The 15257-nt window shown below is 36.4% G+C and overlaps 1 protein-coding gene across 1 annotated transcript; it reads right to left on the bottom strand.

Moving 5' to 3' along the window:
- Positions 1-2270: 2270 nt before the first annotated feature.
- On the bottom strand, positions 2271-11926 carry LOC140159236 (uncharacterized). The gene is made up of 2 exons (XM_072182644.1): positions 11340-11926; positions 2271-2642 (listed from the first exon to the last, which is right to left on the bottom strand). The coding sequence occupies exons 1-2, from the start codon at positions 11916-11918 to the stop codon at positions 2445-2447; spliced, it is 777 nt and encodes a 258-aa protein (XP_072038745.1). The 5' UTR covers positions 11919-11926; the 3' UTR covers positions 2271-2444.
- Positions 11927-15257: the final 3331 nt, after the last annotated feature.

Below are 15257 nucleotides of genomic sequence, written 5' to 3'. Positions count from 1 at the left end.
GTGTAGCTTATTTGGTCTTCCCAGACAGCAAAACATCTAAAAGACGAATGAAATACAGCAACCATCATATAATATAAATAAACTATTTTAATCAAATTATTTTAATTAAATTAAACTAAATTGAATAATCTAAATCAAAATAAATAAATAAACAAATAAATAAATATAATAGATAAATTATTGTCCTGAAGACCTCCATAGCTCTGGTCCATTCTTTTCATAGGAAACAGGCAGATATAATAATACACATAACAATTTCATATAATGTTGCTCCACTGTCCCTATAATAGTTCATTTGGCTTTCTCGACACAGTAACGTCTGCGTGTGATACACGCAAGATCAACGGCGGTGTATCTGCATTATAGCAGGCGATGTGGCGCGATTGAAGAGGGCGCGTGGGGCGTGTCCCCCCACCTTTTGTTAAAATGACAAATATTTTGTTTTTTTTCAGCCACTTTTTAACAATTTTGGTCGGTTTTCGCCTCACATTTCAAGCCGGATTGGCACTAATGCTGATATGCGCCACTTTGATCGCGCGCGTAAATGTATGTAAACGCATCAAGTAACGCTGAAAACGCTGAACTTCAAAGATATTGCCGCTGACTGGAGGTAGATAATGAAGTATATTATGTGTTTATACTTTACATAACCCAGCAAGCACAAAACGTTCTACAGAAAAGTTCACGGTGTATGAAGGGTATAAAACGTTTTTAATAGCATTCAAAACCTTGCTGTAAACATGGTAAAACATTTCAACATAATGTATTTTGCCAAATTATTTTGTTATACTACAATTAAATTTTGACAACATGTTTAAAATGTTGTTGTAGTGTTTTTTCATATAAAACGTTTAAAAACGTTTTCACGACCTTCATAACCCGACATGGAAATGTTATTGTAACGTTTTGACCAAAACACGTATAATATACATTTAACGTTTTAAAACATTTTCGTGTTTGCTGTCTGTTCGTGTCTATAGACCATACCTTTAATTGACACTTTCCTGCCGTAAATGGGGGTAAACATCGATTCCACGCCCTTCTTGCCCTTGCTTTCGTCATTTAATAATCACATGAACCCCTTATTGTCCTCGCTTTGGTTATTTTATACGGCAGGAAAGTGCCAATCATAGGAATGATCCATAGAGAAGCTCATAAACTAACTCTAAATATTCGCCGTCTCTACTCTTCAATTGCAATGCCAGCTAACAGATAGCAACAGATGCACCTTTGTTTTTTCCCTACACATGGTGGTAAAGAACGAGCCCACAACACTAAAAAACATTGAATTGAATAATACACTCAATCAACTAGAATCAAAGACAGAATTAAAAAGACTAGTTTGCGTCTGACTTCAATCAAATTCGGGCACGATTTGTTTATAAGTGTCGTGATGATAACAGGGCGCCGCGCCTTATGGTTAATTTTGCACCTTCAAAGATACAAACCGTCTCAAAAATTAGGTCTTCATAGTAGGAAACCTCCTTTCCTGAAGGCACCATGCTAACAATGCCTAGAAAAGATCCTCTGTGCCTTGTAAAAGTACGTAATTTCTGACCATTCCGCGATTCCTTTTCTCCGATTTGTACCAGATGAATATATCTTCCTTTTACGCAGGCCTTTACGCGATATTAACCAATCAAGGGTAGTAGAGAGCTTGATTGACAGTAACATCAGACGCAAACTGGTCTTTAATTATTATAGGCTGCCAACATGATGTTCAAAAATTAGGAAAATAAAAAAGGAACAGACTAAACAACCATTATGTCATAGAATCCGTTAAATCCACTGACGCGGACCTTACTTTACAATTCTAGGGTCTGTAAAGCACTTTATTTTTGCAAAAAGGACCACAAATGTAAAAAGCACTTCAAAATGTCATACAATTTGCACATTAAACATACAGGTATGTAATTCAGAAGTTCACTATTCAGGGTCCATTCTTTGAATTATAACAAATTTATGTTCACTCAGCAACAAAGATATATTATCCATCTGGCTTCTTCGAGACAGTGACTTCAGTACTTTGCCGAAGTTACTTCGCGCGTGTACAGATGCATCGCTTTTGATCGCGCGCATATCCTTCCAGTTCTATGAGTCAACGCGTGTAATTTAATACTACGCCCACTGGACCCAACATTGACGCCACTCTCTCGAGGAAGCTAAATGGGCTACAGCTTCATTACAAGACTACAACTATAACTACCGTGGCTTTCTTTACGCTTTCGCTACTACATGTAGGTTTAATAACCAGGTGTCAAATAAATAATTTATTATAAAGAAAGCCACGTTCAACCCGAAATGTTGGACTGGATATTATGACCTGGTCGCTACTTGAAGAGCTGCTCAAGAAAGGTCGTACGGTAAGGACATCCTGGTTACTAGTGATGGCGCTGTTCTCATGGTTCTGTCTTCTGTCCAAAAAGAGATCTATCATCTATATACTAGATTAATTCGGCATTACAGCAATATACTTTGATATATTTTTCCGCGACTCTGTCATCTTCATTGCCCTCATATCGTATGACTAGTGCCCTCACAAGTCGATACGTTTGTTTACATATACAATTGGCTACTTGATTACACGTGGGCTGCGCACAACGTTCGTTTAAGTACCACTGGCGATCGTCTGTCTCGGGAAACTGAAACATAAAAAGAAAAGAAAAATATAATGTTTAGTTAATAATATGCCCGGTTAATTTTCTTTTTTTCTAAATAACAATAAAATTTATTATGTTCCTTTTCTTCCAAGATCTTCAGGGGGATCTTCAGCTACATATCTCTGGGAGAAATACAAACACATTACGTTCTACTAATGTAGCGTGATTTCTATTGGAAATCCGCCCGATCATTCACAATCTGTCATTCTGTTAAATTAATCAAATGTAAAAACTGCAATGTCTCCTTCACATTTTGATACCTTACACCGAAATCCACGCATGGCAAATCCGGAGCACAGACCTTCAATTGACAGTCTTTGATGATTGGAGCTAGTAGGACTACTAAAATACATAAGGACCTAACAATATGTTAGTAGTCCTACTAGCTCCAATCATCAAAAACCGTCAATTGAAGGCCTTTGCTCCGAATTTGCCATGCGTGGATTTTGGGAACTCTTTGAAGTAAAAGAGATGCATTCTGAAGCTAATACAATCTGAAAGGTTTATGGTTTTAGAAGAAAAAAACCTTAAAAAGTAGCGCTTACAAGAATAATAGCAATGGGATGATGATTGACACATGTAATTTTGTGGAAAAGAAACTAACCAGGTACCACGTTGATATGGTTGCACACTAGATTAGCCTAAGTTTAGTATATCTGCATCTTTTACATGGCAGTTTGAGTCGAGCTTATTTTGTTTCGCCACACAATGTGGCAATATTAGTTATTATACTATATTTTAAATTTTCATGCATTATTGTATTCATGTGGATCACGTTTTTGTCCATTCCACAGCACGGAGACCGCATTGCTACGAGTTCTATTTCTTAACTAGTGGATGCCCGAACGCAATTATCAAAGATACTATTCATGTTCCGGTAGAATGCGGAGTTCAACAGGCCTCTGTCACTGAATCAATCGATTTCATCACAATGAGCGCTCTTCAATAACAAAATGTTATCGCTGCCCGTGTTTTTTGCTGATAGCACCCAGCTCTACCAGACATTCCATCCTCAGGGTCGTGAAGCTGCCTCGCCGAAGATTGAATCATGTATTGTAGACATTACGTCTTGGCGTAAATCCAACATGCTATTGCAGAAGAGATGCTGTTTTTCTGATTACAATTCAATAGATCGACTTGTCAGTTGTCACACCATACTATGACCATACCATCATTGACCATTCGGTCATTTATCCATCATCTCAACCACGACACACTGGTGTCACCATTGACTCGTCACTAAGAGTGATCAATCATGTTGACAAATTATATAAGCCTGCTTGGCTCGCAATTTATAAACAGGTTTGGCAGATTCGATAGTATCTGGATGAAAGGTTCACCACCAGATTGGTTCATGCCTTTGTCACGTCAAGGTTAGATTCGTGCAATTACCTTCTGTTCGGCCTACCTGACAGAGAAATTACCAAAGGGTGCAGAAAGCAGAATTTCTCGACATAAACTTCAAGTTTATAGCATAGTTAGTCCGATAGAAGCTTATTCATAGATGGTTTTGCCAGTTTTATTTAAATATCTCCTTTGCTGGTATGGTAATTGCTCTGGGTGGTACAAAGTGGGTAGTTGCAACCACCCCTGCATTTTCCTCATAGGTACGGGTCTCTTCTTTCCATTGATACCAAAAAGTACAAATATCCCCAGATTTACCTCAGAATGACGTCATAATTGACCAAATTATGAAAATCGCTGAAAATTTTCAGTCTAATTTTGCCAACAATTAGTAGATTTCAGCCCAAAATCATAAAAACTTCGAATCTTCCCTAAACGAAGTCGCCATACCCCGGGTATTAAGGTGGTAGGGTAAAAATTAGAGATTGGGGTTCTTTTCATACTGTCCCAAATAATATTATTATCATGAACAAAATATGGTCGAGGAAGCGATTGTATATAACATCCACATGCCTCCCAACAGGGTTTTAAAATCTCGACATTTTCTTCTTTAGAGTATTACATAGTATGATTAGGTTCCTTTACACTCGTTGTTTAGGTTGGTGAACTCTATGTGCAGACCGCAAAATAATTAAGGTACCACGTTATGTTCACCCCTGTATATCCTCAACAAAGACAAATATGTCAAAATTAAAACAAGCAGCCAGAACCTGTACCCTTTAGCTCTGATTTAAGACCTCATTTTTGAAATTGGTTGAGAATTAAAGAAACTGTGATCTTAAAGTAACCTAAGGAAGGAACGGAATCAAAAGTTGCCAAATCAATGGAAGCACGGCGCTAGTTCTCTTCTTCGATAACGCTTTGTGTACAAATCAATAAAGCATGCAATGTAGCAAACTGCAACTTTTAAATTTGCATCTTCCTGGGGGTTTTGGATCATCGTGTGTTTATTTCTTAAACGATTTCAACGAATGAGGTCTTAAATCCGAAATAAAAGACGCATCTATTTGGCTACTGATTCTACACATCTGTCTTTTAGGATATACAGGGGTAAAAATAACCGGTACATTACCTTAATTGTTTTGAGGTCTGTACATGATAAAGTGGTTATGGTCAAGAACACTTGTAAACCCAGAGGATCATTCAGCAGAGTTACATAAATGGTCAAGAACACTTGTAAACCCAGAGGATCATTCAGCAGAGTTACATAAATGGTCAAGAACACTTGTAAACCCAGAGGATCATTTAGCAGAGTTACATCAATAGTCCGGATTCCCATCTAGGGATTAATACTCTCGTCTTTATCCGTAGCCATTAAGTAACCATTATAAGTTTAGATTTGTAATTTCATAATGAAATCATGGTCTTACATTGGGCTATTTCATTTTAAATCCATACACCATGTACACCCCCTGTGGAAGACATAACCTTAATCTTCCACACAGGGAGTGTAGATTTCAAATGGAGCCACCCATTCAGGTAACCCCATTTGAAATTCACACTCCCTGTGTGGAAGATTAAGGTGGTGTCTTTCATACGGGGTGTATGGATTTCAACTGGAATAGCCTATTGTGGGACTAATTAAGTAAAGAGAAATGTAACGTATAAATAACTAACATTATCCTTACACCCGATATAGATAATTGTACAAATGCGAGTGAAACGTACGAGTTGAAGTCCTTGCCCCTATAATATACAATGTATATTATAGGGGCAAGGACTTATACATATCTTACTTGTCACCAATGCACTATAATTTTTGAGAAAAATGCAAAAATAGGCACAAATTTGGGCAGGGGTGTAGTACCCCCTTAAACAAAACGAGCAATTTTTAATTTTGAACAGTGTATCATATTCGAACTTGAATTGCAAGGCGTGACAATTTACATCGATCCACAAATTTGATTTTGTACCACCTAGAGCAATTACCAGCAAAGAAGAAAGTTAAATAAAACTGGCAAAACCATCTATGAATAAGCTGCTGTCGGACTAACCATGATAATGGGAACTGCATTATCTGTAATTAATACACCGCCAAAAAATAACTTCATACATAAAACAATTGTATTACTTTCTTTAACTATAATGGTCAAAGATTTTCATTTTGGAGGTTTTGGTTGGTTGTTCGTTGAAGCATCAAGTGCCAATTTTACGCTGATCAAAGTGTGCTTAATTGATCCATAGATTAATTCACGAAAGAGCTTTTTACAAGTTCAAGAAAATATCAAAATATATGACATTTAATGAAATGTTTTAAATATAGGTAAGACGTGTAAGTACGTACTACCTGTAGATACTTGATCTTAATGATTTTACTAGATGGACACAGAGATGATTTCAAGTTTAACTATAATATTAAGATAAATACTAATAATTTTTAATTATTAGTAATTTATCTTTTAAGATAAATTACTAATAATTAACTATTAAAATATCATAGCAAAAAATATCCATCTGTTTTTCTGTTTTATTGAAGTAAAAAAAGCATCATTATAATTGCCACATGTCAGTGATTGGTTATTTTAAGGTAAAACACATAAAACGCTTTTGTTTTTGTTTGTTTGTTTGTTTGTTTTTTGCGGTTAGAGCTCAGCATATTGAATGAAGTCGCGCGTGATAACTAGCGCCATGTACCTATTGTAATTGTATATACAATTGTAGGAAAAAACCCAAAGGCGTTCGCTGCGTTATTCCCATCATTCAAGGCGGATAATATGAATAATCAATAGTTATAAGCCTTGCGGGGCTTTTCTAAAATGGGCCCTACATTAAAAGCAAGTCTGTACTATGGAAGTTTCATCACGTTTGTTTTAATAACAGGGAAGACAACAATACAATGTTGTTAGTATTTACATAATTATTTTTCAGCATACGAATTCCTAGTTTATAATTAATGCAAGATTTTAGTTCTATTACCAACTTCTTTCTTATTAGTACCCTTTGTGCCCTTCGATTTTTAAATTTTGATTTTGTAAAAGCCTTTGTATGTCGCTGTACGGGACATGTAATTGGCTATGCTCACCACTCCCTTTATGAATAATATGCATCGGAGTAGTTCAATTTTCCGAAATAGCAGCGCGCCTGCCGCAGGGTTTTCCCACGAATATACTACCATACGTATCCTAATCCCCCTGCTACTGATGGGCAACTAAACGAAAGTTCAACCGTCAAAATAAGGCTTTCAACATCGTTAACTATATTAACTGTCGTACAGATAAGCGGGGGAGGAATATCCCATTGGAAAAACCTATGTTTAGTTGAGTTAAAATTGTTAGGCAAAACTGGTGTTGAAAATGAATAACAAGGCCAAAATAAAAAAATATTCTGGCTGGTTTTCATGACGGGGGATTTATACTTTAAAATGTGTCTCATCGTCCTTGAGATCGAGATATCTATCTGAAAAGATACATAATGCAGTTATACTGCACAGCAAACATGATTCGACCTTTGCAGTACTTAAACCTGGTTAACAGGAAACTATTCCAGCAAAATCAATCGATAAAGTCTAGTCTATCCTCCACATTGAATGGTGCACTGCACTTATGCCCAAATATGGCACTTGCTAATCACCCACTTCAAATCCCCTGGCTAGCTGAACTGACCAAAGTTATGGACAGATATGGGAGCTGTTTTTCTGTTATCTGTCATTTACATATCAGGGAGGTACGAACATTTGCAGATGCCCCACATAGTCAGTTTTTAGCCTACATGTAATGTATACGTTATTCTTGATTGACATCAAGTACAAACATATCTGTCAAGTGGCTTAGCTTTAAATTAATGCCCTTCGGAAGAGAGCGGTCTACAAGTGAGTGATAGTCACTAAAAGTTGCATTCGATTTACACATGGAATTTTGCAGGCCATGTCGTGCCCTACTTGCTAAAACACCAAAGTACGAATATTTCCAAATATCTAAATTAGCTAAATATTTAGGACATGTTACAAAACTATATTTCCTAGAGAGTACAATAAATATTGGCCGTTACTTTTTCACACAGTGACGTTAACTAGGAAATGGTGAGAGCACTGTGTATAATGTACAGGAAAATGAACAGTAACTGCAGTATGTGTATTCTCTACAGCAAATAAAATTTATACTCAGAGAGTTTACTTTTAATAGGAGAAAATCATTATAATGCATTTTTTGCCCCTATTAATATAATCTTCAAGAAATTTATACTGGGATGTAACCCTATGTATGGATTATTTTCATGGCATTTCTTTATGATCACACAAGCACAGTACCTATGTCTTTCAAACAAGACATGTAAAAATGATTCCACACACACGATTACGTAACAGTATTAACCTAAAATCAATGGTCTACAGTCACTGTAGGCCGGCTGCCAAACGCAATTTTGCCACAAATAAGCTTGTTTTGGTGTCCATAGTTTTGTTTTTGATGGATATTGCTTCTCAAGACCACCAACTTCAAAAATAACTTTACTGGACCTCTGTCAGCATTGGGCATTTTGAGATGTGGCGGGTCGAAGTCACAGATAGATGGATCGCCATGACAAGAGGAATAATTTGGAGGACTTTTCAACAGCATTTGAGCAGTTTGAATTTTGACCCCTGTATGAACTTTGACCTGCCATATCTCAATTGCCCAATGCTGACAGAGGTCCAGTAAATTTATTTTTGAAGTTGGTGGTCTAGAGAAGCAATATCCATCAAAAACAAAACTATGGACACCAATACAACGTCATACCCACTGGCAGCCGGACTACTGGGTAAAAATGAGGCGATTGATGCAGGCAAATAAGAGGTTGTTATATATTTTTGATTTTCTCGGGTATTTGAGTATGGAAAGTGCTGCTCAGAAGTAGACACAAACGTCCAGCTCATAAAACCTCTTTTTTTTTCGAGCTGGAGAGGTTTTGGTTTATTTATAGTGTGTTGTTAAATATGTGTTATTTTTTGACAAAAACAAGGTTTTTCTCTTTTGTAAATATATATGTTGATATCACCTACAATAAAAGTGGAAAATTGATTTTTGGCCACTTCTGTTGACTAACCCCTAAAGATTAAAAAGCGAGTTTCTGTATACGATATCTAAAATCGTGATTAAAATAAAACCGTTTTTCTACTATTGTTACATTTATACCAAAAGTAGTGGTACAGGGGGACAGGTCATAGTTTGAATGAGAAATTTATATTTAAATTTATTCCGTACATTTGAGGTTGAGATCATCCAAAACAAAAACTCACAAAAATAGTTAAATTTATATTTACATAGCATTTTGTAATACTCTATTTACATGAAATGTTGCAATTTTCATACACTTCTGTACACCATATCAATTATCACCATTTCAGATGACATTATAGTATCAATTAGTTGGAGTCACAAACCATTTACCTAAACTGTATTATACAAACAGATTTTCATGAACAGACCTCAAAGGGATAGCATAAATGTATATCTTTATCTTCATCAGCTGTCTCTTTTAAAATATCATTGTACTAAGCTGGCATATACTTACTGTGTCCTGAAAACACACGGGAGTGTAATTTCAAAATCAGAATGACGAATTCATTTTAGTACCAGTGTATGACGTAATCCATTGGATAAAATTAGAAAGTAAATTGAATCCCCTAATAACCCGAGGATATTCGCGTTACCCAATACTACACTGCACCGGCCTCGTGGCCCTTTTACCTGTAAAGGTTTCATGTTTTGACATTTCCTTACCTTCAAAACACACAAATGGCTTAGCGATATTTACTTGTTCATACACGTATTTCTCTCAAATACCTGCATTTATGCTACTAATCTACATGTAATAAACAAGGGACGCTGGTACTTTGTGTGGACTGGTATTATATGGAAGGGTTTAGTTTGGAATACTGACAATTCTTTTTTGGTAACGCAATGGGCCGTATTTAAAGGGTTGTTCCCTTTTTTTTTTTTTTTTTGGTATTGATCACCAGGCTTTAAATATAAGTCTTTATATTTTTGGAACATTGAACTTGGGGTAATCTGGGATTGTTAAAACAACTTAACACCCACGCACCCCACCCCCTCGCAACCCCGACACACACACACCCAATTATATTTACAAAAAGTTTTATCTATTCAACTGGACTAACTATTTTGAACGGGCGACAGTTGCACATCCTATCCTAGATGTATCCTCAGGCCGTCTGATTTTTCGGCGGTGATTGCTTAGTGACCTGTGTCGAGGTCTAATAACAAATTCGTCGAGGGATCTTCTTAATACATGTAGCAAAGAGTCACGGTGAAGGAGAAGGGAAAGAGATGTGAAAGGGGATGAAGGGGGAGGGAAAAATAGCGACGATACTGACGTTTGCCCCTCCCCCCCCCCTTTGGGCAGGATATCGAGTTTTTACATATCTTAAATATAGAGTAATGAAATCGGACATTCCCAAAGGAAGATATTGAGTTCGTAAGTTATGGTATTATAAAATTGGAAATTGAAATATCGGCCTTTAAAAATATTATTGACAATGTTGAGAGTAGGAATTACCTTGAAAAATGTCTCAAAAAATACAAGATGCCAGTTATATTCCGGTCTGAAACTATCATACAATATTTTTAACATTGATAACATCACAAATTCGCAACAAACCCAAATTGTGAAAAAGTCACCCCCGGGCAGATTTTTGGTTATTTCTCCATTTCCGATCCGGTCCAAAAGTGTCTCCTTTTGACATGACACGTCACATATAGTTCTGCATCGCTCGACGATTTAGTTTTTCGACCCCGACACGGATCACTAACTAATCGACGCCGAACAATCAGACGGCCTGAGGATGCATCTCGGATAGGATGTGAAACTGTCGCTCGTTCAAAATAGTAAGTCCAGTTGAATAGATTACAACTTTCAATTAATTTGATATTCAACTGTTGATACTTAAATTGAACATATGAAAATAAATGAATGTATGATGTTCCTACACTTCATTGATAACTTTCACTAAAAATGTCAGTTAAACCGTTAATGCTGTGTCAACTTTATTATACGTGAATTTTTGAGGTTTGGTAATTTAATTTATAATCGGCCAATTTTGTAGGATTTAATATGGTCCTCACCGCAGTGCTCAGTGTCTGTTTGTGACACACTATTGAACTACTGTTTGTCCACTTTGAAATACGAAGTAAAGTACGCAGTAAATTAGGTGGTTTCGGCGCGCCGCACACAAAATGCATGAGTGTCTTAATACACGACGCACCACACGCTTACGCAAAATATGGTACCTTACTTCAAAGTGGACAAACTGTATAAAGAATGATGTTAAATTGTACTTACTTGAACCACTTGAATTAATTCATCATCATCTGTTAGAGCTAAGTACAAATCATCCCATGTTTGTTGTCGCGGACACAGTCTCAATCCTCTCTTACTACGTTTTGGTATGTTTGGCAATGAGACAGCACTTTGAAAATAACTTCTGTAGTACGTTAGTATATCAGTCTTTTGACCAGGTGTCAGCTGGACAATTTCACGTCGTAGTATCTGAGGATCTGCCCGCTCAAAGTTCTCCAGGCACTTAAGTTGCGTAATAAAAGAACGTTCCCTTTCGACTTCTCTTCTTTGAAGAGATGTAAGTTTAATTTTTTGAGGGCTTCGTAAGTATGAAGCACATTCATTATGTGTACAATTTTGTCGCTTTTGTATTCTATAATTTTGTGATTCGATTCTTCCCGCCAGATGTCTGTGTCGTGACAAATGTTCATGTTCATTTTGCAGTCTATATACTAGTTCGTTGGTAAGTAAAGGTAGATGGTGTCCACGAAAAGCTTTCGTAGGTCGACTTACTGTCACTACACTTACAATTGCTAGTAGTAATACCCATAAGATAGTTGCTAATGAACCAGATCCTTCCATTGCACCCAGCAGCCCTGAAATTAAAAAAAAAATAACAAAGAAATGATTAATGGTAGGAAAACTAGTGTCTAACTTTTTGGTTATCAAACAATGATAAATGTGAGAAGACAACAAATAAATCAGTTAATTTTTCTACTGCGTGTTTCAGGGGTCGGGTGGGATGTGGGGGAAGTTGTCGCACAATGTAGATTTGGGTTGTACATTATAAACTCGGTGGGGATATTTGCTCGTTGTGTACCACCATTATCTGCTTATAGAAACCTCGTTTCTTGAGGCCGAAATATGCAAAATATCATGAGAGGAGAGGATGTATCTATAATAAATTACGGAGTTCGAAAACTTTTCGCGATAAAAACTCAAAGGGTGGTGATGCATTTGTAATTTGCATTCCGCTAATCATGCACTGAGTTATGCTGCATTTACCTCATTTTTTTAAAAATTCTGAGCAATTTTAAAGTCCAAAATGAGCAAAAACAACCTAAAATATACTATCCAGGGTTCAAAAAATACTGTATACGCTTACTTAGCTATCGTGTTTACCCAAGCATCGCTGTTTGTGCATATTTACCCAATGACTGCGGGTTGCGTATGTGCGTACTTACACGATGTTATTATATGACTTATTCCTTGTATGTAGCACACGCGATTACACGGTCATTCTCACAATATGCATGGTAGTTGGTCCCACTTTATGTTAGCTACAATATGTGCAACCGGCACGACCTCCTGAATAAATAGTTGTGATGGACAACGTAAATTAATTTTGAATTTGATCAACCCACTCAAAGCTATAACGCCCTGCAAGTCTAATTTTATTCCATTTTATCAGTGAAAAAATGTAATAACATGCCAAAAAATTGACGTCAGTTGTGTTGAAGTCGACATCCACTCGTATGAAGAATTTTTACCAGGTAATTAATTCTTTAATGGCTTTTTTATTGCGATTATAAACCGTACAAATGTTGATAGAAAGATTTATATTAAGTAAACTTGTCAACATGGTCAAGTAGTTGAAAGGCATTTGTGCGTATGTGACTATTTGAGTGCGTGGGGTTGGCAAATATATGCAATACCGATGTAGTCGAAACTAACTTCCAAAGTTTTACCCACGCGTTTTCGCAGTCATGTAATGAATGTGTTTGTTAATCACACAGATATCATTTACATTGCATCACAGATAACTTTTCTGTGATGTTAATAGTACATAATAACACATAATATCGAAATATCAAATATTAGTATAATACTGGACAAAACTTAAAAGTATTTGCCCTTTTGCAGTTAACAACTGAATGAACGCGAAAATGTTGGGCGATGTTAACAGTGATTTTACAAGTGCTACCGGGGTAGTTATATGCAGCAAAAACGCCTTTTAATGATTGGCTAACTTAAAGGAGTATTTCGTGTTTCTAGCATCCTCCTTTTTTGATATGTGTCAATAGATATCCACCGGAAAAGCTTATCCCCAAAATTTCAGTTGATTTTGTTATACAAAAGTAAGCCAAAAAATTAAGGTACCAGTTATGTTCACCCCCTGTATATCCTAAACAAAGGCAGATTTGTCATAATTGGAACCAGCAGCCAATAGCTGCATCTTTTAGCTCAATTTAAGACCTCATTTGTTGAAATTGTTCTAGAAATAAAAACACGACGATCCAAAAACCCAAGGAAGATGCCAATTTAAAAGTTGCAGTTTGCTACATTGCAGTGCCCTATTGATTTGTACACAAAGCGTTCGCGAACAATAGAACAAGCGCCGTGCTTCCATTGATTAGCACGCTAAAACTAACGTCGTGCTTTCATTGATTAGAACACAAAAGTCAGTGCAACTTTTGATTTCGTTTCTTCATTAGGTTTTAGATCACCGTTTCTTTAATTCTCAACCAATTTCAACAAATAAGGTCTTAAATCAGAGCTAAAGAGTCCAGATAGTGGCCGCTTGTTTTAATTTTGACATACTTGTCTTTATTTAGGATATACAGGGTGAACACAACTGGTACCTTAATTCTTTTTGGCTTACTGTACTGCTCCATCATAATAGGCCACTGTGGTGAATTACGTTCGCACGTTCTGGCACACCAGAATGTAATTCAAATTTGGCGATATTTTTGTTTAACGAAGTAATTTGCAAGAATGTTTTTGTACATAAATATTATGTAGCCAGAGGTTTCCGGTGGAATAAAAATCTCAACTGTTTTTTGTTTTGTTTTTTGAGAAAAGTAAGGGGATAAGATCATGAAATGCCCTTTTAATTAAGAAACCATTCCTATATATAATAATTAACCTGCAAAAGTTATGGATGAGATGTTCTTTGCAAATGAAAATTTTGGCATGATCTGATTTACTTGGACCAAAGTCCGAAATTTTGAAAATTGAGTTAATACCATATCATTTCTAACTTGCTCAGTATACATACACTTACTTATGTTGCAATTCTACAATTCTACAGCCCTGTGAGATTTAGTAGTAAAGTTATGAACTTTTTATGTTCATTAATATTCATTATTGCTGACTATAATCTGATAGGATCAGATCGTGTCACCATTGTAGGAGCTATTAAAGAAAGTCAAGTTTGATGGCGCCAAGATCTTTACCCCATGTTATGTAACACCTAAGTCAAAATGAGAGCATAATAATTCCTGGTATAACACCAATCGGCCATTTTTCCACATGAGTGAGCGGGCGCGAAGCGCTGAGCTACTCAAGAAGAATTATACCGATTACCATTTGGTGGCATTTCGCTTATTAATAAGCCTCATAATCATGTTTAGTGGAACATGAACAATGCTCATTAACAAGGACGAGCATGGTGGCAACTTACTTCGGTGAAGTTTATATGGAGTTGAACGGCAGATTTGAAGGTTGACAATACGTTCGTAAGACTGTGTCTCCGTTGGAGTATATTCCTCATGTTTTCTGTTCAGATCACTCTTCGGTATCCTAGGAAACTCTGATGATATAGTTACCACTGTGTAAGAGCGATGATATCTGGGTAAGAAGGAAGTTAATCTCATTTTGATCCGATCCCAATTCGTAATTTTCTCTAAACTCTCATCATTGACTCAAGAAGATTAGCCTGATACTTGTGTATGCGAAAACTTTTGTATCCAATGGGATCCACTGACCCTCGATTTACACAGTACCACATGAAGTACAGAAATGATAGGTCTATGTAGTAGATTCCGTGACTTTCCAATGCAATCAGAGTATTTGAAGTACCATGGAAAGTAAGCAAATCAGTGGTATACTGTTCTCTTTATCGAATTCCCGCTGAAATCACAGCTGTATAAAAAATAAATTATCCCAGCAAATTATGCATATATAGCTATTGTAGACAAA

The sequence above is a fragment of the Amphiura filiformis genome, chromosome 8 (genome assembly GCF_039555335.1).
Source record: "Amphiura filiformis chromosome 8, Afil_fr2py, whole genome shotgun sequence".
NCBI classification, from domain to species: domain Eukaryota; kingdom Metazoa; phylum Echinodermata; class Ophiuroidea; order Amphilepidida; family Amphiuridae; genus Amphiura; species Amphiura filiformis.
The sequence above is the reverse complement of the archived record's forward strand: the minus strand, read 5'-3'. Positions and strand labels throughout refer to the sequence as shown.

Bases quoted from the DNA above. Each gene is read 5' to 3' on its own strand.
- LOC140159236 (XM_072182644.1), bottom strand. From the start codon at position 11,918: ATGGAAGGATCTGGTTCATTAGCAACTATCTTATGGGTATTACTACTA. The intron at 2,643-11,339 runs GTAAGTACAATT...TTTATGTTTCAG, and splicing joins AATTAATTCAAGTGGTTCAA to TTTCCCGAGACAGACGATCG.